This window comes from Ambystoma mexicanum, chromosome 9 (assembly GCF_040938575.1).
Source record: "Ambystoma mexicanum isolate Mex_15411 chromosome 9, UKY_AmexF1_1, whole genome shotgun sequence".
In the NCBI taxonomy this organism is placed as follows: Eukaryota; Metazoa; Chordata; class Amphibia; order Caudata; family Ambystomatidae; genus Ambystoma; species Ambystoma mexicanum.
In genome coordinates this window covers 794,266,942-794,291,997 of record NC_090931.1, presented here as the reverse complement: position 1 = coordinate 794,291,997, position 25,056 = coordinate 794,266,942, and the positions used below count along the sequence as shown (strand labels likewise).

The 25,056-nt window shown below is 48.8% G+C and overlaps 1 protein-coding gene across 3 annotated transcripts in view; it reads right to left on the bottom strand.

Annotated features, from left to right (window-relative positions):
- Window positions 1-707: 707 nt before the first annotated feature.
- Window positions 708-25,056, bottom strand: part of VPS8 (VPS8 subunit of CORVET complex) — a 2,529,257-nt gene continuing 2,504,908 nt past the window's right edge. For 2 of the 3 annotated variants that reach the window (XM_069615741.1, XM_069615739.1), the window contains 2 exons: window positions 19,936-20,016; window positions 708-1,421 (listed from right to left, as the gene is read on the bottom strand). In XM_069615741.1, the coding sequence (XP_069471842.1) occupies window positions 1,272-1,421; window positions 19,936-20,016 (231 nt within the window). In that variant the 3' untranslated portion in view covers window positions 708-1,271. The remainder of the gene's footprint in view (window positions 1,422-19,935; window positions 20,017-25,056) is intronic. The other variant, XM_069615740.1, reaches the window with a different exon arrangement.

Genomic DNA, 25,056 nt, shown 5'->3' with positions numbered 1-25,056 from the left:
TTACTTTCCCAGGCGGTGCTGTCAGCCAAGAGCACTAAGAGATGCACTTGTATCTAGCGTCCGGTCTACAGATGTATCATGCAATAAAATGAACTGTTGGAAGTTATTGAAGGTTACATGAGCTTATACTACAGGTAACTTAATACGAGAAGGCCAAAAGGCTCATCTAAAGCCTCCAATTAGTGATGTCCAGACACTGGTAAGAGTCCAAAACAATCCCACAAAAGATCAAGTGGCCAGAAGAACAGTCTGAAAAAGGAGTGAACTACACGAGGAATCCTCCTTACACTCTCCTCATTCATGAATAGGTAGTTTGCATGAAGGAAGGAATTCGCCTGAGCAGGGAGCCGAGTGAACTAACCCACCCTTTTCTTTGCCACCAAGAATGCAAAACCTACACATCAACAGTTGTTGAGAGAAACAGTATGCAACAGAGTATGCTTTCATGAAGTGACTTTCATCCATCTCCACCATACTTATGATTAGATACAAGGTGGAAATAAACTGCTTGTAAGTGAGGTGTTCTATGAGGAGCCCCTCCAACTCCCCAGTCTTGAGCAGATGTTTGGTGGCCCATAGGTGTCAGAAGCATTTCACAGCAGGGACATTGTTTCAGACTGCTGATCAAAACCATTTTCTGCTGAAATGGCCACAACTTCATGACCAGGATTTTATTTCACTCTCGGTAAAAGTCACAACTTAAGTCACAAGATTAGCAGTACATTTATTTTTCTTTCTAAAAGTACATTCATAGATTCAGAGTTCATTTTAACAGCCCTTGCGCAAATTGTGGCCAAAAGGTGGGTATGAATGTAAACAACTATGGACATTCTGTTTAACACCTTTTTTATAAATGTAGCAATACCTCTTTAAGCAGCCAAGAACGAATGTTTTTCTTGGTTTTTTGAAAGCTTTAAAGCTACTTTGTGTGTGCTCGTGGGCAATGATGAGGTTAACAATTATGCAGCAAACAGCAATACGGACCAATGATGGTGGTCGGAGGACAGTATCTGTGTTGGCTGTACACTTGATGCGTGAGACTGGCACATATCATTTGCTGTATCATTGTGAAAGACAAGTAAATAGAAACATTGCAAACAATTACTGCAATTCATACACTCCGAGGAAGTGTTGACAATAAGAGTACTTTTCAAAGGCAGCTTAAACACATTCTGTGTCATTTTGTCTTTCTTATTGCAGAAACAACTCTGCATACGACGTGGCATTACATTATAGGATTTTTTGCAGTTAGTTCAGGATACTTTCATGGCCTAGTCCTCAATAATTGGTGGTGGAATGAGATGTAGCTGGAAGGTTTCATTCTGAAATACACTGTTGACAGAAGATCCGCTCTGTGAGATGTTCAGAAGACCGTGTTTCTCATTGCTGCGAGTCCGAGACAACTCTCTGAGAAGAGCCAGCTGCAAGGTAAAAACATTTTATTTAGGAATCCCTACTTTCATGGAGATACTGTTCTGCAGTAATGTTCCTTCTACTGTATGTTCCTCCTACAGATTCCTCATCTTAGATAAATATTCTCCTGCTTTACAGCTTTCAAAAAACGTTTCCCCCCAGCAGGGGGGCATTGTGCGTGCCGGCATCGAGTCATCATCTCAGTGACCGGACGGGACGTCGATGCTGGTACAAATAGCATGCTTGACGCCCCGTGAGCTGAGTTTGTTTTTTCCCCTTGCACAACTGCATTAGACATATGAGACAAAAATGTTAGTGTTAAACGAGAGTCATTGTATAATGGCGTTAGAGAGCTTCGTGACTGCGGGATAAGTTGGGAGAGTGATGAGAAATCAGTGGGAAGAAAACCAGTAGAAAGAAAGAAGGTTAGTTGGCAGATATCCTTAACCGGTACCCTTTTCTGGAGAGCAGGGGTAGCTGCCACACCTCTAGTGGAATGTGTCCTGAACCCTTAAGGGATTTCCTTACCTGCTCTGATGTAGGACTCTGATACACAAAGCACAAAAAACAAACAAACAATCCATCTAGAGATGGACTGCTTCGTTATGCTTCGTTATACCCTTTTCACCCATTTTCCGGCCTGTGTATCCAAGGAAGATCTGTTCTTCCAGAGTGAATTTGCTTGTTCAGGTAATGTTGAAACTCAGAACCCTCTTGAGATCAAGCCTATGCAGCCTTTTTTTCTTGGTGAGGAGGTGGATAGAAGGCTGGCAAACAAATTGTCTGCAACAGGTGAAACTCTGAATCGACCTTCGGGAGGAACGAAGGACGCACTCTAAGAGTCACCTTGTCATTGGAAAAGACTGCAAAAGGCAGTTTACAGGACAGGGCCTGCAATTTGCGTACTCTCCGGGCTGAGGAAATGGCAACCAAAAAGGCTGTTGTCCAAGTTAATAGCCTCAGAGGACACAAATGTAATGGCTCAAATGGAGAAATCATGAGAAAAGTCAACACCAAGTTCAAATCCCACGCCGGTACAACAAAAGGTGTCAGAGAAAAGATGTTAGTTAGGCCTTTTAAGAATTGCTTCACCTAGGGGATCGAGAAGTATGATCCCAGTTCTGCCATGCACTTGAAGATGGACAGCGCCACTAAATAGCCCTTAGTGGTGGCGACCTGAAGACCCTGTCTTGCCAAATAAAGAAAGGAGGACAACATCTTTGAGGTGCCACAGAAGAAAGGATCCACATCCTGTGCGGTGCACCAGCTGCAAAACGTCTTCCAACGCCAGCGGTATACAGCTTTTATTGCTGGCCGTCTGGCCGAAAACAACACCTCCATCATGTCTTCCGGAAAGTCCCAGTCCCTGTACCTTAGCCTTTCAGAAGCCAGATGTACAGGTTGAGCAGGTGTACGCTCTAGTGAAGAACCAGCCGCCTCTCCTGAGAGATTAGGTCTGGCTTCCAGAGAAGTCGATGTAGAGGACAGAAGGACATGTCCAGACGGTCCGTGTACCACTCCTGGCCCAGTCCGGGCAATCAGGATCAGCATTGCTCCGTACCTCTTCAACGTCCTGATCACTTGAAGAATGACAGGAACGCATACAGGAGCTGGAAGTTTTAGTCCACCACAACTGCGTCCCCAAGTGCACCTCTCAGAGGAGATTCCCTGAAGCAGAAAGTTTTGCACTTCCTTTCACACTGGAGGCAAACAAATCTGCTGAAGCCTTTCCCAAAACGTTGAAGATCTGTAGAACTTCTTCCTGGCACAGCCTCCATTCGGGGGAGACCGAGCCCTGCCTGCTCAGGGCGTCTGCCATCGTATTCTCTTTCCTGGAGGTGTGAGTTGCTGACAAAGAGATAATGTTCTGTAACACCCAGAACCAGAGCTGCATCGCCTCTCTGCACAGGGGGAGTGACCCTTACGCCACCTCTCTTGTTTATGCAGTGCATGGCCACTGTGTTGATCATCATGATCAGGGGAGTTTTCCCCTGTGTGGAGTGAAAAAAGGCCATCAGCACTAGTCTGATCGCCCTCAGCTCAAACAGGTTTATGTGAAGCTTTGTCTCCACCAGGGACCACAACCCACTCACCGTCAGATCCTTTGGGTGAGTGCCCCAGCCTTTCAGAGGTGTGTCCGTCACTACGGTCACCTCTGGGCATGGGTGTCCAAAAAACTCTCCCGCCATCATGTTCTCTGCACAAATCCACCAGAGAAGATCCTGAGCAACTCTGCTCAGAACTTGAATCAAGTCCGTCGTACTGCCAGAGAACTGTGACCACTGACATCTGAGGGCACATCGGAGAGACCTCGTCCTCAGCCGGGCTTCGGCACCAGGAAAATGCAGGATGCCTTGAGGCCGAGCAATCATAGGCAGCCTAGAGCTGGTAGGTATTGGGAGTTCTGAAATGTGGTTACCTTCTGCAGGATGTGTAGACCCCTCTCCTCGGGAGGAAAAGACTTGCCCGAGGGAGAATCCAGGACCGCTCTGATGAACTGTAGCGTTTGAGAAGGTGTCAGCTGAGAATTCTTTAAAGTGAGGGAGAAGCCCAGTTTGTGAAAGAGATGACCGGTGTGGTTCAGATGATCTAGGGCTTGATCTGGAGACCACGCCCTGATTGAGCAATCATCCAGGTAGAGAAAGGCGGTGAATACCTCCCTTCCTGAGGCTGCACCGCTAGCGCCAACAGCTTGGTGAAGACCCTCGGGATGGAGGTAAGCCCGAAAAAGGCAGAACTCGAAACCGATAGTGAATGCTGCCTATGACAAACCTCAATTACTTTTTGTGCTTTTGATGGATCGCCACATGCAACTAAGCATCCTGTAGGTCGAGTGCCACCAACCATTCCAGAATTTCTAGTTCCTGGAAGATCTGCAAGAGTGCTCCCATCTTGAATTTGTCTTTCCTGAGGAACTTTTTCAAGCTCCTCAGGTCCAGGATGGGTCACAGACCTCCATCTTTCTTTGGGACCAACAAATAATGGGAGTACCACCCCCTGTTTCTTTCCTGAATAGGAACCAGCTCTATGGTGCCCTTCTACAAAACAGAGGATACCTCTTGTATGAGAGGTGGGTCTGGAACAGGAGTTGGGCTGGCCAAAGGGTGGTAATTCAGAGGGCGCTTTAAAAATAGAAGTTAGAAACCTTGGGAGACTACCTGAAGTGCTCATGTGTCCGAAAGTAATGGTGCACCATTCTTGCGAATGTCGCGATAGGTGCACCTCTACTGGCATCATATGGCAGATGTTCTTAAAGAGGTTTTGAGGCAGGTACCGCACTGGAGGGGACAGATGTGGCAGCAGTCATTGTCTTCGACCTTTCCCTGGACGAGTGGCAAGTTGTTTGCCATTTTGTCCGTAATTATAGAAACTAAAAGGCTTGCCCTTCCATTGAGTGAAAGGTTGAGAAGGTTGTCTAATTGCAACCCTTTTAAAGCCTTGGATGCCTGCAATTTCTCAAGGCGATCATCTGCCTGTTGGTCAAAAAGAGGGAAGCAATCACAAGGCATTTGAAACGACTTCGCTTGGACATCCTGTGCAAATCTAAATTTTCTAAGCCAGGCGAATCTATGCATGATGGAACTCGCCGACATAGATCTTCCGACACAGTCGGCTGTGTCGAGTCCTGACTGTAGGGACTGGCGCATTGCTTCCTTTCCATCCTTCACTATGTTTAGGAAACCCTTCCTCATTTCATAAGGATGGAAAGGCGCTCACCTTATTGCTCTCAGTCTCCGCCTGTACTACCAGACTGTCATGAGCTGGATGTCTTGTTAGGAACTCTGGGTCTGATAAAGCTGATTTGTATTTTTTATCAAAATCCTTATAGACTGCTGCCCCGAGCAGGGAGTCTTCCATTGCTCCATTAGGGGATTTCTTATGGCTTTGTGTTACGGAAGAACAGAATGTCTGTCAAGTCACATTCTGCTGTTTCACAGGTGAGGGAACCCCAACCTAATGCATCTGTTACTTTTGTCATCATTTTCCTGTAAGCCATGTTTGTATGGGCTCTAGGCTCTCCCTGTCGGGAATTCCACCTCAGGCAAGGGGGAAAAGCCACTTGCATCCTGAAGGGCTGTAGATAATTCAGACAACCTCCTTTCCTCATTCTGAAACTCTTCACTGTGTTGAGGAAGGCACATGGGTTCGAGCCCAAAGGGTACCGGGTCGTCATCCTCATGAAAAATGTTCTGAAAAGAGGACATCAAATCCCTAGTAGATTTTGGAATTCATTTACTTGAGGGATTATTGACCGCCTTTGACAGCTTAGGCTGTGACATTGATTGCTCTGATGGAGCTGGCGGTACATTAAAAAACACATAGGTCGCTGATGACATCGGAGATCGGACCGAGGAATTCACCGCTCTCAGGCTCTTCGGCGCACAAGGTGGTTGCTAAATCCAGACCTTGCCAGCCTTTGTCAGGCGCGATGGGCTGAGAGGTCTTCTTCCCCGAGGAAGAGAGAACGGGAGCACACAAATCATCTTGATGCAAAACTCTTCCCACTTTTCTGTCAAGGCGGATTTATACGGGAATCGTATCTGTCTTTCTGGGGATTAGTCCATCGACGAATGGTGCCTTTTCTTCTTCGACGAGGAAGAAGAGGAATGGCGGGAGTCACTCCTCGAGTGCGATCTCTTATAGTGTTTTTTCAACCGTTTTCTCTCATTCTCTGGCATTTTCTCGGCCACAGAGCTCTTTTCATCAGGATGAATCTTTGATTTAGTTGTACTTGGTGACTTTGAAGATGAACGACCTGGGGCCAATTTGGAGGCTCTCTCCTTTAAGGCCTTGGGTGTCATAACTTGGCACGAGCTGCAATCCGCCACAACGTGGTCGGTACTGAGGGACCATGGACAGATCCTGTGAGGATCGGAAAGCAACATTTGTGCACCACAACCACAGCATTTTTTTAAACCAGAGGGTTTCAGGGTAGACAGGGTATCAAAAATGTTGAAGAATTTTGAAGAAAAATCAAACGTGTCAGAAGATTTCTCTGGCGAAATTCCTGAGAAGCGAGCTGGGCATGCAGAAAAAAGAGAGTAAGGTCACGGGGCACTGAGCATGATATTTATACCCGCATCAACGTCACTTCCGGTTACAGAGACGACTTAACAACCATCAACACCGGTATGCAATTCTTTTTCAGAGAGATGCAAAGCAAGTGAATATAAGATGAGGAATCTGTGGGAGGACACAATCCATTAGAAATAAAAACTGCTATTTTAAAATATAGACGTGAAAAGAACAAATTACTTATCTTCCGTAAAGTTCTTTCTGGTGGATATGTTAATTTCTCCCACATCTTTTGAACTATTCCTCTTTTATAGTCAGCTCTGAGTTGACCTTGTCATCTTCTCAACACCACCTAATGCCGGCACAACATCCCATAAATGCATAAATACTTGGGCCCCCAGTGCCATTTTCCCTCAGTTCCAACAATGCAAGGAACAATAGAATTAAGCAAAAAAGGGCACAACTGTACACATTCTGCAAAACTGAAGGAGTTCAATTTAGAAGGGAAGGTAGGGGAGCGATAAGGATTCCATGTAGAAATTAACAGAAAGAACATTACCAAAGGTAAGCAGTTTGTTCTTTTAATGGACACACTCCTCTCACAGGGACAACCTCTTTTGGAATATTCTCAAAGCTGTACCCATATCAGGTGGTGTGGAGGAATAAGTCCAATAATAATAGGAAATTCTGCCGCACTGATCTGTCCATTCTGGCATCCTCAACACCCAAGGAATCTTGGAGATAGTGTTTGGCAAAGACATGAATGCATGTCCAATTTGCTGCCTGAGAGATTTCAAGGATGGGAAGAACTCTGCAACGCCGATGTGGCTGCCAGACCCCTACTGAAATGAGCATGACTGTCTTCAGGAACGTCCTTTTGAGCTTTCTAGTAACAAGGTTTTTATAGGCAGAAAAAGATAACAGATAACATCCGCTTAGAGATGGCTTTCCTTTTCTAGGCCCTGAAAATGATACAATTGATCATCTTGTCTAAAGTCATTTGTTTGTGGGAGGTAGAACTTCAAAGCTCTCATAGGATCCAACCTGTGTAACCTGACTTGGGATTCGGTATGTTGCAGTTAACATCTGAGAAAGTATAGCAGAATTCCTGAGCAGCATACTGGGTGGGCACAAAAAAGGATCTGATGTCATGAGGTCCAATGGCTACATGTATACTGCCCCTGACATTCTTTCCATCATCGGCTTGCACTGGGCATGAGCAGAGCTGCATGTTGACTCCTTGGTGGCTGAAAAAGATTCCAAAGGCAGCTATCAATGGAAGATATATATCTATGATAAGGAGTCTGTGCAAGGATTCCATTATGATTACAACATCCAAAGAAGTCCTTTGAAGGAGTTACGGGGAGCAGTGTCATATTTGGACATGGGAGCCATGCAAAGAAACTTGTCAAAGCTAGTCTAAACTCTTGACACTCTTCTGGTATGAAGTAGTTGGGTAAGCAGATGTGATACTTACCTGAACCACCTGGGGTGCAGTGTCATCACTCACTGAGTAACTGGATCATGACATCCAGTATCTAATCTAAGAGCAAGTGAAGTGTGTTGTAGACGAAGAAGACTCACACCAGGAGTAGTGATGATACTTTTTCTATACTCAGTCAGACCTGGAAGAGAACTGCAGGGCTGAATTATATGGCGCCCACCTTGATTTTGCTGTCTTCTCTGGAGTAGATATATCCTGGGTCGATGTGTTTGCTATGGGCTAAGAAACATTTGTCAACAAGGTTTCTCACTGTTTTAAGGTGCAACAAGCAACACTCTGTACCGTCCTCTTTTGTAACAGTCTTTTCCCAAGCGTTATGCACAACAACGATGGCATTGGAAGCCAACATGTATTGGCCATACTCTTCACAGAGCTTGCTGCTAATTCTGGAGAAGGCATGTTCTAAAACTCCAGTGGATGCCCACAGAAATAAGGAACTGATGACAGTTGTGTTGGCAAGGCCAAGCATATGTACCAGTGACAACACTTTGGGAGCAAAGGAGGTTTGATAACGTCAACTAGGGAGCTTCACAGCACCATCTGGTGGCTTTTGAGAGAACTTTGCACTATTGACTCTTTGAGGTGGCTTTTATAGGAAACTGTGGGAGTATTTAATCAATTTGAAAAAGTGCTTTTTGAAATCTGCCTCTGAATCACTGAAGGCTTTATAAAATGAAGGTAGACACTTTCAAGCAGAGGAAGTTCCAGATTCTTCTTATGAAAAATAGAAATTACTTGCCATAATGTTCTTTCTATGGATTCTTCTCCAGCAGATTTCTCATCTGATAGATATTCCCTCCAAAATTGCTGCTTTGAAAAATTTTCGATAGGGTGCATAGTGGATCTCAACCCCACCGTCGACCATCGATCTGTCTTGCTCGGCATCTGGTCGTCGGCTCCGGACATGATGTCTGGTGACATATAACTACCACGTCACTACGGCCCAACCTCAATTCCCCCCATAACTCCCTGAGCACCACACTGCCTAAGAAAACAGAGAACAAATGGACTAATAAGCCCTTAAAAAGTAAGTAACTATAAACCTCCAAAGGAGGGGTCATTGAGCAAACACTAAAATCTTTGTTTTAAGAAACTGTGGCAGGAAGATAGAAAACGGACACAGAGGACAATCAACAAGTCAGCGTGAACGAGAAGATTTGCACCATGCGCAAACTTTCTGAGCCGAGATGGATGGGTGGGAGATGAGGATTCTGCGGGAGAAGAATCCATAGCAAGAACATTACAGTAAGTAATCTCTCCTTCAATGGATTGCTTTCCCCCCGCAGATTCCTCATCTGATAGACTCCCAAAGCAGTAAATGAAGGAGGCGGGCAGAAAGTTATACAGAGAAATTTTGCAATACTGTCCCGCCAAAACGTGCATCAGAAGTACGAGCCACATCCAGACTGTAATGCTTTGGAAAGGAATGCAAGGATGACCATGTCGCAGCATGACAAATCTCCGGGACAGGGACTCCGCCCTGTGCAATGCTGTGGATGCTGACACTCTCCTTGTGCCCTGATGCCTGCTGGTAATGCCTTCCCAGCGGCCTGGTAACATTCATCTATGCAGAAAATGATCCAACGGGATAAAGTCTGCTTGGTTATGGGCAGGCCCTTTCGGGCTAAGGAAAAAACTACAAAGAGCTGGTCAGCTCTCCTGAACCAGCTGTTCTGGCAATATAACTCAACGCCCTCATTGGGTCTAGGCAATGTAAACGCTCCTCCTGCTTAGAAGGGTGCGAGGAGGATAGAAGACCGTTAGGTCGATGGACAGCGACAGGTGAAATTCTGAGACAACCTTGGGGAGGAAACTAGGCCTTATACCCTGAGTGAAACTTTCTCCCGGAAAAAACGCAGGAAGGGTGGCTTACAGCAAAAAGGCCTGCAGTTCCCTCACCCGCATAGCGGATATAATAGCCACCAAGAAGACTGTTTTCTAAGAGAGAAGCCGTAAGGGACAAGAGTGCATATGCTCAAATGGAGCCGTCATCAGAAATGTCAGAACCAGATTACGGTCCCAATCTGGGACAACAAAAGGAGTTGGCGGAAACTTATTTACAAGGCCTTTCAGGAATTGTGCCATTACCGGGATCGTAAAACATAAAACTTGATCTGGGATCTCTTAAACACAGACAAGGCCGCCAAATATACTTAGACTGCAGTGACCTGAAGGCCTGAAGAGGCCAGTGACAAAAGGAACTCCATCACTGTAGTGGTGGGGAAAGAGATGGGGTCAATATCACCTTCCCTGCACCACGCCTCAAATATTCTCCATCTGCACACGTACACAGATCTTGTAGATGGTCTGCGTACAGCCAGCAACACCTCAAGTACTTCCTCAGGGAGGTACCAGTCATCACATCTCATCCTCTCAAGAGACACACATGTATGTTCAGGGATTCCGGGTTCGGATGGAGTATCCGACCTTCTGACTGGGTTAGGCAATCCGGACGTCGAGGCAACCAGTGAGGTGGACAAATGACAAGATCCAAGAGGTCGGAGTACCACGTTTTCCTCGCCCAGTCTGGGGCAATCAAGAACAGATCCACTGCTGGGGTACCCCAGAGAGTTAAGATCTCCTCTAGGACTTCCTGGTACACTTCCCACTCATGTAAGACTGTGCTTTGCCTGCTCAGAGCATCTGCCAAGTTGTTCTCTGTGCCCGCCAGATGAACAGCCGAAACCGAGATCCTATTCTCCAGCAACCAGAACCAAAGCATCATCGCCTCCATGCAGAGGTGGGAGCGAGTGCACACCACCTTGCTTGTTGAGATAGTGCATCGCCACTGTGTTGTCCTTCAGAACGAGGACATGTTTCACCTGTAGAGACGTGGCAAATGCTTTCAGGGCTAGCCTGATAACTCAACTCGGGAAAGTGGAAAGAGTTCAGATTTAACAGGCAGTCTTCTGCTCCATCGAAAGATATTGGTAAGAAGTTTAAACCCAAGACCGGCAGGGATGTTGACAAGTCTTTCAACTTCGAGGGAAAACATGCATGTTGCCTGAGGAATCAGTCGAAGAAGAGCAACGATGTCGGTTCTTTTTCTTCTTCGAAGATAAGGAAGAAGAATGATGCGAATTGTTCCTACATTGCGACCTCTGTTTTCCAGACCTTCTTTTCGCCTTTCAGGGGATTTCTCACTGCAGAACTACAACCATCAGAAGATGTTCTTTTCTTTTAAAAGGTGTGGTACTGGGAAACTTAGATACGAGGCGACCTATGACAAGCTTTGATGTCGTCTCTTTTAAAGCATTGGAAGTAATCGATTGATGGGAGTCGCACTGAACGATGTCATGGCCTGAGCGAAGGCACCACAGACAGATCCTTTGAGGAACTGTGTTTGATATATTCGAGTCACAGTACTCACATTGTCTGAAACCGGTCGGTTTTGGTGTAGACATTTTTGAAGAAAAGGTCAAAAGCAGTTGAGCATCGAGAAATTCTGAGGTGAAGTCGAAATGTTCCGAGAGCGTGCTGCGCATGCGGAAAAACGGAACGGAGGCAATGGGTGTGGTGCAAGCTATTTATAGTACCATCAACGTCTTGTCTGGACGCAGGAATCAAGAATGTTGAGGAACATCGATGCTGCAGGGCAACCCCCTGCTGTCCAATCCCCCTTCCCATTGAGAAATGCAAAGCAGGAACAGAAAAATGATGATGAGGAATCTGTAGGAGGACAAGATCCATTGCAAACACATTTTTAAAAAAATAATAACATTTGCTGATTCAGTCTTGTATTCTGGAATTACTTTAAAAAAGAGGAATCAGTATGAAGAGATTTCCTTAGTATAGGCCTTGATCACAAACATAATATAGAACAGAGACAGTTTTGTGGTAAGTGCCTCTGTAAAGGAGAAATTACCGTAATGATCTTTGTATGGATTCTTCTCCCGCAGATTCCTCATCTTGATAGATATCCATCATCCAGCTCTGCAGTTTGGAAACTTTTGGACCGGGGGAGTACTGGACCTCGACTCGGCTGCTGATCGTCAATCGATCATGTCTGGGTCTCGATCGTCAGCTCGGGAAGAGATGTCAGGCGTCGTCGTATATATATAGCACGTCACTACGCCCCATGCTTCAGTCCCCCCCCCCCGCTTTTGAATGCTGCAGAAGGAAAAATCACAGGAGGAGGCTAATCAGCCAGTAAAACACCAACAGGGTGATCCTCCACAACAATGATTGAAACAATTGTTTGCCCTTTTTTTTTTAAAAGAATGAGGTAGAAGCGGTCATCCAAGAGCAAACACCAGATGCCTTCTCGTTTGGACAGAAGCGACAACCCACAGAACTTTCTGAGCAGGGTTTGCATGGATGGGAGGTTTGATGAGCAATCTGCGGGAGAAGAATCCATAGAAATATCTTTTTGGTAAGTCATTTCTCTGTCAATAGATTGCTTTTCCCCTGCAGATTCCTCATGTTGATAGACTACCCAAGAATTAGAATAATGGAGGAGGGCAGATAGATTTAAACCATAAATTCTGTAGAACCGCCCAGCCAAACCGTTCATCTGGTTCCTGTGCAACATCCAAGCCATAGTGCTTGGTGAATGTATGTAAGGATGACCAAGTGGCTGCTTGGCATATATCCCTAACAGCAACACCTCTTTGGAGGGCTGTAGAGGCTGAAACCCCTCTGGTCGAGTGGGCCCAGATGCCCGCTGGAAGCTCCTTGCCTGCCGATTGTTAACACTCGGATATGCACAAAATAATACAAAGTGACATGGTTTGTTTAGTGATGGCAAGACCTTTTCTAGACAAGCAATGGGCCACGAACAACTGGTCTGATTTCCGAAACTCGGAAGTGCGAGCAACATAGAAACTTAAAGCTCTCTTGGTATCAAGGCAGTGGAACTGCTCTTCCTCTTTTGAGGGATGTGGAGGAGGGCAAAAGACAGGTAAATTAATAGACCGGGACAGATAAAACTCTGAAACCACTTAGGAAGGAATCTGAGTCTGACTTTGAGAGACTTTCTCATGAAAGCACTTCAGAAAGGGAGGTTTGCAGCACAAGGCTTGCAGCTCACTAACCCTCCTAGGAGATGTGATTGTGACTAAGAAGGCTGTCTTAAGAGATAACAGCCGCAAAGAACATGAGTACATAGGCTCAAACAGAGCTGCCATAAAATAGGTCAAAACCAGATTAGGATCCCAATCTGGGACAACAAATGGGGTTGGTAGAAACTTGTTGAGAAGGCCCTTCAGGAATTGGCCCGTGACCGGAATAGTAAAATAGGAACCTTGGTCTCGGGACCTCTTGAACACAGACAGGGTAGCCAATTACCCTTTGATTGTGGCAACCTGAAGGCCTGAAGAGGCCAGTGACAGAAGGAACTCCATCACTGTGGTGGTGGTGGGGAATGGGCAAGAAATAGGGTCAGTCTTGCATTCCCTGCACCACGCTTCAAATCTTCTCCACCTGCACATGTACAGAGATCTTGTAGAAGGCCTACATGCAGCCAGAAACACCTCAAGTACCTCCTCCGAGAGGTCCCAGTCATCACATCTCATCCTCTGAAGAGCCACGCATGTAGGTTGAAGAAATCCGGGGTCGGGTGGAGCACTCAACCCCCCTACTGGGTTAGTGTTGAGATGGATTTCTGAACTCTGACCTGGAGGGACAGAGGTTCAGAAGGCCAGCCTAGTTTCTTGGAACAGGGTAACCACTGGAAAAACCAGACCAATCAGGGGAGCTATGGCAGGCGGTCATGACTTGGTCTCAGGAAGGGTGAGGCTGACTGAAGGACTTCAATGAGCACACAAAGCAAGGACACTTACAAATTACTCCAGACAGGTGTTATATCAAAAATATAGACACATTTATTACAAGGCCTTTGTAACATAGACTATAGCAAAAGAATCACACTAACACTAAGTAAACCATCACAACACTATCACCGCAAAGTATATCCAAGACCATTGGGGTCTAACGGGTTAAATGCACAAAATATGTCAACAACCTAAATGGGAAGGAAACAGGCAGTGCAGATAGTCTTTAGGCCCCATCGACAACACAACTAACTAAGAGGCAGTCCAAGCCCTAAGAAGAGAGGAGCCTTATGCTCAATAGTACATGCAATGCAAGCGCACGCGGTTGTTTCCCTGGACAAAATAGGGTCTCTAGGAGCTGAGGAATGTGGATGAGGCGATGAAGAACAAGCTCCCAATACTCAGGGAGGACCTCCACTTGAAGGCAAAGGCACTTCCAGAGAGCGGGATGCAGTCGCTAGTTTGCACTGGCAGTAAAAGGGGCCCTTGGCACCAGGGGTCACCGGTTAGTGTAGTAATGTTACTCACTGGAATGGAGAGTGTGTAAAACAGACCGGTCCTCTTGTGCTGGAGAGTTGCTTGAAGTAGCTCGGGTTGGAGCCTCCACCCAAGCCTCCTCTCTATGAGAGAATGAACTCTTTAAACTGATATGACCACCTGCTGAACTATACAGACAAGAGGTCCTATCAATCAAAAGAGCGGGGAGAACACACTGCCATGGACCCAGCTGTAAAGAAAAGACAAGAGATGAATATTCTGTCAGATTCAACCCTGGCTTTCCCCAAGACTATTACCCTTAAATAGAGTACCTGAGTTGAGTTCCCCTTAAGTCAATAAAAAGGAGCTGGAGCAACTTATAAAGCAGAAGATACTTTAGATACTAGCTAAATGTGAAACTGCCCAATGATGGTAATCAAGGAAATATACTTTACCACTGGTGGAAGTAAGAGTAGTGTAAAGAATCCTGGGCAACAAGGAAAGTATAAAAAAAAAAAAAGGAAGGTTAGTAGGGTAGCTATCCCAGGACGGAACGAGGGTCGCACTGGTTTCGGGATGGTGCACCACAGCAAAGCGTTCCAAAATGCACTTTAGAAATGAAGCAATGTTATCCAAGATGAGGTAACAGTTTGATGAAGACAGGATTCCAAAATGAAGAATTGTTCTTACCAGTGTTAATCCCCAGGAGAAAGGAAGCACTTTAATGAAGGGTTTCAAGAGTCCGTAGCCAAATGAGATATGGTATTCAAACAGGAAGTAGCGGTAGCAAAATCACAATCCAGGAGTCCAGGCAGTAGGCAAGGGGTCGGATACACAGATGGTCAGCAAACAATACCAAAGTAGAATCAAGAAGTAGGAGTCTGTGTGCAGGCAAGGTCGGTACACGGAAAAAACAGGAGACTTCCGGAATTAAGGTACAGAAGGAGCACTTCAGAAAATGCCGGTTGTAACTATAAACAGAAGCAGCGTTCTGAAAACCGCTGTGGTTTAAATACACAAAGGAGGCGTGACATATTCGAAAATGAGGCTCCCGTATTAACGCCGGGAACTACAATCCTTGACAGGTTTTCTGGGAAATGTAGTTTGTTGCAGCTATTCTCCATGGCAGCTGCCAGCGTGAGAAAAAAGGTGCATGACGGCGCCGTAGCCCCTTATGAAGAGCAACCACTTTCTTGTCCCTCTTTCTAGCCTTACATAGAGCTTCCCAATTGTCCTTGTTAACGTGGGAGACTGAAGAGGCACGGGGCAGACCCCGGGGAGTGTGATGCGGCGAAGGTCGAGGTGTAACAAGTAAGTACTCAACGGTCCCAAGCGCACTTGGACCCAAACATTGCCTATTCAGTCCACTCAGGTTGCAGGTTCGAACGCGACAAAAAGGACATCTCTGCGGCTTTCAGTTCCTGAGTTACAGCGATGATTCCCAAATGGGACAGTGGCGATTTATCTGCTCCGGGTTGGATGAATCGACCCAGTTTCACAGCAGCAGGCTTCAGGAGCAAGAGGGTCACAAATGCAGCGTACTTGCAAAAGACATTGCTGCGGCAGGGCAAAACGGTAACCGTGTTTACTCCGGTCCTGGCGCACTCAGACCTGGGAATGCCAAGTGTAGGAAATTCGGTGCGAGGGTGCCGGGGACACAGAGCTAGCAGTATACCAGGTTTCAAGGGCCTCCTCGAAATGACAGCGGAGACAGAGCAAAGGTCCTTTGTAAGCTGGTCAGCCCACTGGTTGGCCCAGGGACACTTCCGAGAAAGCTTACTTGCAGATTTTGGTGAAGGTGCCGAGAATAGTTGGTCCCACTATTCCAATGGGTCGAAGCGTCTTGCAGACCTTCTAGGACAACCAGATACAGAGGGGTCCCACGGGACGACAGCGGGCTCAGGGTGCCAAACCTTCCAGGGGGTCATCAGCGGTACCTCGACTCGACTTCGTAGTTGCAGGATACTTGGATCCTATCCTTTGTTCAGTGAGAACTCAGGAGATCGACCTGGTATGGTTTTTTTTGCCTCCGCTTATCCAAAGTTCCCGTTGTGCCAAAAAGAAGATGACCCAATGGGAAATATGCTCACAAACACACACTCCATACGTGGACCAATCACAGACCACAGTGGTCCCAGTCATTCAGGACACTCCAGACTCTCTGGCACTCAGGATGTGTATTGGACTCAAACGTTCCAGCCCACATCCTGGAGGCACACACACAAGGCATGGAGAAGCCCGCGAAAGCATTGGGTTTCGCGGGAAAGTGCATGACCAAATAAGGACTGACCCGGGTCAACTCGACCTGGGGAATGTGAAGGGGCAAGATGGCCAAAGGACAGGACAAAGAACCTTGTGGCATGGCCATTTTGGAGCCAAGCCACCTATTCATGCCAAATGTGGTTAACATGGCAGGAAAAGGTTACAAATAATGTGAAAAGATAGCTGCCACCATTCCTGTCCATGACACACCTGCACAGTTCATAAAAAGTCCAGCGAGGGTATCTAGGGCCTTTGAAAAGTGACAAGAGACCCAAATGTGCTGTATGGTAAGATACATTGCACACGTGTTACATGTTGCACAAAAGTTGCAACAGGGGAAAAGGACTAAGGGAAACAAAGTTTCCCAGTACTGACTGTCTTAAGGGCATGTCAGTTTCCCCATAAATGTGAGCGAAAGCCCAGAGGAGTGCAGCTGAAGGCTGTGCTTCTCTGGCAAAGTCAGTCGATGGTGTCTAAACAGCAGCAAAAAGTTTGGGGGTGTACACATGGAGGGAAAATTACATATAATTATGAAATCTTTCCTAACAGTTAAGAGATCCGGACACCGAGGCAACCAGTGAGGTGGACAGATGGTTAGATCCAGGAGACCCGGGTACCATGTACTCCTCTCCCAATCCGGGCCGATCAAGATCATGGTCACTCTAAATCTCTTCAACCTCCTGAGAACTCAAGAGATGACAGAAATCGGGCGGAAAGCATAATGGAGAGGGAAGATCCAATCCACCAGAAATGTGTCATCCAGTGTGCCATTCGCTGGGAATTCTCTCAAGCAAAACTGTTGCAACTTCCTCTTGGACATTGTGGCAAACAGATCCATTGCTGGGTTACCCCAGAGAGTGAAGACCTCCTATAGGACTTCCTAGCACACTTCGTGTGAGACCGTGCTCTGTAAGTTCAGAACATCCACCAAGGTGTTCTTTGTCCCTACCAGGTGAACTGCCGAGACCGGGATTTGATTCTCTCAACCAGAAGCACAGCTGAATTGCTGGATCAGGAGGTACCTCTTCCACAGGACCCTTGGATAACAGGGCTCCCAGTTCTTCCTGGAGATTCTGACCCGGGTGGATTGGGGAAGGTAGGAGTCTGTCTGGAGGCCACTTTAGAAAAGGCAAACAACCCCACAGAATCAACAGTTGGACCAGGCATCGGAGGTTATCTCCTGCCACTGAGGCCGATGCCCTGCCAACCATCCGCCAAGCGGTGCATCGTGGGAGTGGAAAACGAAGCGGCTTAGAGTGCGCGGGTGTCCCTGCCGCAGTTGCTGCTTGTTGGCCTCTAGAGCCCATCTGCACCTTCCGGGAGCCGAGAAGCGTCTCTGCCCTTGCCTGGCTTGCAGGAGCCTGCCGTAGAGTAAGTAATGTATATAGCCTCTGCCCCTGGAGGCAAAGCTGAAGGCAGGCTTGTCCAGCTGTGCTGCTAGGTTCAAAGATTAAGCAGACAGCTTGGATTGCTTAAAGTTCTTCAAAGATTTGTCCGCTTTCTGACCGAAAAGCAGGTCTCCCTCAATGGGCATGTCCAGCAGCCTGTTTTGAACATCTGGAGAGAAGCCAGTAGTTTTCAGGTAGGCTTGGTGTCTCATTACCCATTGCTCTGCCAACAAGTCTGCTACGTCCAGGCCAGTTTGCAATGACTGCTTGGCTACCGTCCAATCCTCCACCAGCTGCAAAAAATCTACCCCGCATGGCACCCTCAGGAATGTATTCAACAGCATGTTCCGCAGCCTTCGATAAACAAAAGGAGAACTTGGGAAATCCACAGGCTACGTTTGTGGCTTTGAGCACCAACCTGCCAGAGGTAAACACCTTTCTGGCCAATGCGTCAGATTTCTTTCCCTCTCTGTCCGTAGGCAGATTGGAGGTTGATGCCGCTGGTCTGGTGGAAAAAGTGGCAGCTTGTATACAAAACCCTTCTGGGGAAGGGTGCGTGGCGAGGAAAGAAAGGTCTCCTCTTGCCGGCCTATATTTCCCTGTAAAATTGGCATTCACAGGGGAACAATACAAGGGTGCTGCCATAAAGAGGCTAAAGGGTCTGCAATGTCCGAGTTTAATGGCATGTTATGCTTAACTGTGGGACCCTTGTCCAAAATGTCAGTGAGCTCATACCCCTGAAGAGGTGTGGTGGACGACTTTAACCCAAGGGTGTCAACAACCTTGTGAACCAGATCCCTGACCTTGATATTAGCATGCTTATAGGGCTGTTTTTTCGTAACTCAAGGTCTGGGGAGGTATCCAGACCACTGGTGTCTTGTAGACCCTAAGCTAGAGCCAATAAATCATCCTGACCGTCGAAAAAGTTGACGCCACCGGCTCCCATGTAAACGGGGTCAACTGGATCATCAACACCAAATATGGATTGCAATGAGTCGAAGAAACCCGATCTCGACAGCGGTAAAAATTAATCGTCGCCGACTGTCGGCACAAAGGGCTTGACAATAGATTTCAAAGATTAAACTTTCTATGCCAAAGGTTCTGTTTCGGTGCCGAGGGACGCTGGGATGACCGATGGGCGTTGTGGCCCTTATGGTCCTCCGGTGACTTATGCCTGGCAGGCGTGACGCCTAAAGGCGTTTTCCCGATGTCGCTTAGGATCGGGAGCACCAACCGCCGCTTTTGCTGCCAAAGCTTGCTGGTCGGGGGCCAGAGCGGCACCTACAGCAGCTTGTTGCCTAAACATTTCAAGCATGGAAGTCTTAAAGCTTTCCCACTCTTCCCGAGTGGGCGGCCCTGTCGAGGGCTTACCTCGGTCTGACGAGCTGGACTTGCGTCGAAGGCGGTGGTGCCGCTTCTTCTTCCACGAGGAAGACGATGAATGGCTCCTGGAGTGGGACCGTTTCTTAGTCTTCTTGCGATATTGTTCTTTGCCTTTGTCGGGGTGGGCTCCTCCATCTCGGCCTCTGAAGACCAGACAAGGGACCGTGCCAGAGATTTGGCGACCGGTCGGCCCAAAGCCAGTTTCCCGACCCTCTCAGATAGGGACTTTTGATGCAGCTTTGTGCACGACATGCAGGCCTCAGTGTCGTGACCAACACCTAGGCACCACAGATACGTTGTGGGGGTCGGTTTTGGACATTGTAGACTCGCAATCGCAGCCCTGCTTGAAGCCCGAAACCCTGTGAGATGACATTGCGTCAAGGTTTTCAGAGAAAACGTACAACTAGGTACAAAAAAACTCGAGTCGTGTTCCCAATGCAGCGTGCAAGCGTACGGAAAAAAGGAACTGAAGCATGGGTTGATTCTACGATCACTGACAACACTTCCGGAGCAGAAGATCGAGAGCCGGACACGACGGATCAACAATGGAAAGCTGAGTCAAGGTCCACTAGGCCCCTGTGTCGAAATGTTTCCGAACAGCAGAGCTGAATGATGGATATCTACCAAGTTGAGGAATCTGCTGGAGAAAAGTAATCTATTGAACAATGGTTACTACTTAAGGCATGCTTTATGGAAAAGTTAAAATAATGTTTTACTTTACCCTGGAAGTTCCTCTGTAAAGACGACAAAGTTGATCAAAGGCCTGAGACTGATGGGGATCTGACACCGGCTCAGAATTTGTCTAAAACATGAACAAAGAAAAGACCCATTATTATTAACATACATGCTAATGTTTAAAGTATTACCCATTAATTCAATATAGGAATTCCAAAATTACTGTGTATTACAGCTGTGCAATGTTAAATTAAATACAAATAAATAGAAGTGCATCTATTGACCTAATGATTTCTTTCTTAACTTTCTTATTCAAATCATTAAAATTATAAACAAATATGAGTAAATACACCAAGATACATCAGGAACATAATGTGTATGAGCGCGATAGAAATAAAATATCAATCAATAATTGTGTCTCATTACACATGTAGTTTATGGATACTGTGACAAGGTCAGCAACGTGGCCTTGTCTGAAGGGGAGTCAGTAGCAATGATAAGGAACAAGTTACTTACCTGTAACTGTTGTTCTCCAGCATGGGTCTGGCATGGATTCACATGCTCATGAATATTCCCCGTCGTTATGCCGGGAATCCTCGGTATAGAAAAAATCAGTATCAGTTTCGTTTCTGATCTGTCTTTCTCAGTAGTAACCAATCACTGGTCTCTGGGTCATACTACCCCCAGCCAATGACTGCCCTCTCCCTAAGCCCCTTCCCTGGCAGCCATCCTCAGTTATGGTAGCACATAAAGTGGCAGTATGATCAAGTGAATAGCCGCAGAGTAGTAGGAGGGAGGGTTCGCATGTGAATCCATGCCAGACCCATGCTGGAGAACAACAGTTACAGGTAAGTAACTTGTTCCTTCGCCAGCATGGGGTCTGGCATGGATTCACATGCTCATGAATACAAGAATACATAGCAGTATACACATGCACAACCACGGGAGGTGGCACAATGCTCAATATCAAGCAATACAACAACTCAACATTAAGCAACTTTCACCTCCTCACCAGGCTCACCTTAGGCGAACAGGTTGCGCAGCACTGCCTGGCCGACTCTGGACTCCTCCCTGGAATCCCGGTCGACGCTGTAGAATCTCGTGAAGGTGTGCGTCGACCTCCACGTAGCAGCCCTGCAGATGTCAAGCAGGGGCACACCAGACAGGAACGCCGTAGTAGCAGCGATCGCTCTGGTCGAATGGGCTCTCGGATGGCCGGGCAGCGGTCGGTTTGCCAACCGGTGACAGTGCATGATGCAGCCGGAGAGCCATCTGGAAATGAAAGTCTTCGAGATAGCCTTCCCTTGATTCACAGGTCCAAAGTTCACAAACAGCTGTGATGTCTTCCGGAAACTCTTTGTGCGGTCCACGTAGAACTTCAGCGCTCTAGCTACATCTATCGAGTGCAGAGTCCTCTCAGCCGGCGACGAAGGCGACAGGAAGAAAACTGGCAACACCAAGGGCTCGTTGAGGTGGAAGTCCGACGGCACCTTGGGCATGAAGGAGGGGTGTGTCCTCAGCACCACTCTCGTGTCGTGAAAAGTCAAGTATGGAGGCTGGCAAGACAGGGCCTGGATCTCTCCCACTCGTCGTGCAGAGGTGATGGCCACGAGGAATGCTGCCTTCCACGACAGAAACTTTAATGGCACTGAATGCATAGGTTCGAATGGGGCCCCCCATGAGCCTAGTTAGTACCACGTTGAGCTCCCACACCGGTGCAGAGGTCTTCACCGGCGGGAATGATCGGAACAGTCCTTTCATAAATTCCTTCACCAGACGATGAGACCACAAGGACGCCCGTCCTGTAGTTCTGGTGTAACGTGAGACGGCAGCCAGATGTACCTTGATGGAAGCGTGAGATAGGCCAGCCTTAGCCAAAGACAGTAGGTACGGCAATACTTGAGGGGCCGTAATCCGCAGAGGGTTAATCTTCTGTGCCCGGCACCAGATAGAGAACCTCGCCCATTTGTGTCCGTAGCACTTGAGAGTTGAGGAAGCCCTGGCCTTTGCAAGAACCTCTCTGCAGTCGGCCGGGATGTCGTATCCTCCAAACTCTAGTGGTGCAGGAGCCAGGCCTGCAAGTTCAGCGACTCTGGTTCGTGATGAAGAATGGCGCCTCCTTCTCTGGAGAGAAGATCCGCGGTCGGTAGCTTGACTGGTGTGGATGCTGACAAGTCAAGAAGGTCCGGGAACCAGATCTGCCTTGGCCACGCCGGTGCGACGAGGATCATCCTGCACCGGGACCTCTTGAGCTGGTTGACGAGCCGGAGTAGCAACGGCAACGATGCATAAAGGAACAGGCCGTCCCAGGGTAACGAGAAAGCATCGCCCATGCTCCTCGGTTGGGGAAACCAGCTGGCGAACCTCTGGCACTTGGAGTTCGCCGCCGTCGCGAAGAGATCGATCTGGGGTTCGCCCCATCGTCGGAAGAGTCGGTCCACTTGATCCTGGCGCAGTTCCCACTCGTGGCACGAGCGCAGCTCCCTGCTGAGTGAGTCGGCGATGGTGTTTTTTATCCCTGCCAGATGAAAGGGTACCAGAAACATCCCTTGTGCGATGGCCCAATGCCACAGATCCTGGGCTTGCCCTTGAGGGACGGAAGGATGGACCTGAGGGCCCAGAACACTGTGCGGAGCTCCAAGATGTTGATGTGGAGAGTCTTCTCCGAGCACCAAAGGCCTCTCTCGCATGGAGGCCCCCGGTGTGCGCTCCCCAACCTTCCAGGGAGGCATCCGTCGTCACCGTCACCTGGTGGGCCAGGGTTAGGAAGCCTGTTCCCGCTGTCAGATGAGCGCAAACACCCCACCATCGTATCGCCTGACGGAACGTTTCGTCGAGCGAGATCCTGGCCTCGAAGCTGCCCATCGTCTGGATCCAGTGGGCGTCGAGGAATTCTTGCAAAGGCCGCATCCGAAGTCTGCAATGGGGCACCAGATAAATGGAGGAGGACATCATTCCGAGGAGGGACTTGATAGACCTCACTCTGGCCACGTCCGTGGCCAGTAGGCGTTGCACCTTTCCTCTGACGGTGAGGCCCGCCGCGCCACTGTGTCGAGCTGTGCTCCCAGAAACAGGGCGACTTACGACGGGACCAAGTGGGATTTTGGAAAGTTGATGGAGAACCCCAGGTCCGTGAGCAGCTGGACGGACTTCGCAGTGTGTTCCACGGCAAGCTCCCTTGTCCTTGCCCGTATGAGCCAGTCGTCCAGGTAGGGGTAGACATGGATCCCCTGCAGGCGCAGCCGTGCCGCCACCGGTGCTAGGCACTTGGTGAACACCCTGGGCGCCGATTTTAATCCGAACGGGAGGGCCTTGAACTGGTAGTGCCGCCCTTTGACCACGAACCTGAGGAACTTTCGGTGCCTCTTTAGAATAGGGATGTGGAAGTAAGCATCCTCCAAGTCCAACGACGACAGGAAATCGCCCTCCTCCAGCTGTCCCAGCACGTGCTGGAGGGTGACCATCCGGAACTTCTGTGCCTTGATGTATTTGTTTAGTTGTCGCAGTTCCAGGATGGGACGCCATCCTCCTGTCTTCTTCCTCACGAGGAAGTATCTTGAGTAAACTCCGGAGCACCGAAGCCTCTTCGGAACGAGCTCGATGGCACCTTTCCTGAGCATCGCCCGTACTTCCAAAAGCAGTTGAGGGATGTGATTTTCCTTCCTGGCCACGGGAGGAATGCGGGGGCACCTCTTCTGGAACTCGAGGGCGTGCCCCAGGGCCAGGGCATCCAGCACCCAACGGTCAGTGGAGATGGACTCCCACACGCCGACGAACTTCGTCAGCCGGCCTCCCACCGGGGTGCTTCGGCGAGGGCCCGACCCGACAGACGGTTCAATCTTGCTTGGAGGCCGCTTTGCCTCCTTGACCACCTTGGCGACGACGGCGGAATCCACCTGACTTGCCGCGTCCCCTGTAGGCCTCCTGCAACAAAGACCTTGCCGCTTGACAGTAAGTAGAGGAGTTGCTGCCGGCTCCCTTGGAGGCACCCTGTCTGCCTCCGGAACTCCGAAAGGACGGCCGTCGTTGTTGGAGCACACCCAGTGCACAGGCCGTCTCCATGTCCGTCTTGATCGCCTGAAGGGATTCATCAACCGCCTTGCCAAAAAGGTTGCTCCCATCGAAGGGCATGTCCAAAACCTTGGTCTGAACGTCCTGGCGGAAATCCGTTGCCCTGAGCCATCCTCGTCGTCTCAGGCAAACGCCGTTGCCCAACTGACGGAAACCGGTGTCGGCAATGTCCGTGGCCACCGTAATGGCGTGGTCCGAGGCAATCTCACCTTCCTGCAAGATTTCCAGGTACTCAGCCCTCTTGGCATCCGGAAGGAAGTCCAACAGAGGGGCGATCTTGAACCACAACTCCCTGTCGTAGCGGGCTACGATGGCCAGGGCGTTGGCCGCTTTGATGGTCGTCGCTGCAGATGAGATGACCCGTCGTCCCATCGCATCCAGTTTCCTTCCCTCACCGTCCGGAGGGGAGGTTGAAGTCGAGGCCGATGCCCCCCCCGCTTTCTTCTTGGCTGCCGCCGAAACGACCGAGTCCGGGGTTGGTTGCGCCCTAAGGCACAAGGGGGCAGTGTCGGGGACCCGGTACTTCTTCTCGTACCGGTCCCTCTTTGCAGGAGCCGTGGCAGGGTTCTTGAGGAGGGAGAGCCCCTCATCCCAGATGTCATCAAGAAGCGGTACGGCGAGGACCGTCTTCCTTTTAGCCTCGCGCCGCTGGTAAAGGAACCCCTCCTTCTTTTCCTCGGGGCAGAGCTGGAAGAGCTTGGATGCCCTGGAGATCATTGCATGGAAGGATCCAATCTCGTCGGGCGGGGACGCCCGGGCAGGGGGTGACGGGGGGCACGTCCCGTCGCCGCCTCCATCGTCATCCGTACCCGTCGTAGTCGTGTCCATGCCTGTATCATCCCCGTGGGTAGTGGACCAGGGGGAAGGCAGAGAAGGCCGCAGAGGCGGGAGAGGAGGCCTAGGATGCGTCGTCCTCCTTTTAGGCGGTGGGCTCCCCGAAGGTCCTGGCTCCGGATCCTCCGTCGGGTCTGGCTCAGGCTCCTCCATCGGGGTAAGGGGCAACCTAGTCCTCATCTCAGAGCATAAGGACTGGATGGCTGACAAAATGGCCGCCGAGGTGTCCTGCAGTGCCGGAAACGACGGGCGAGAGGGCTCT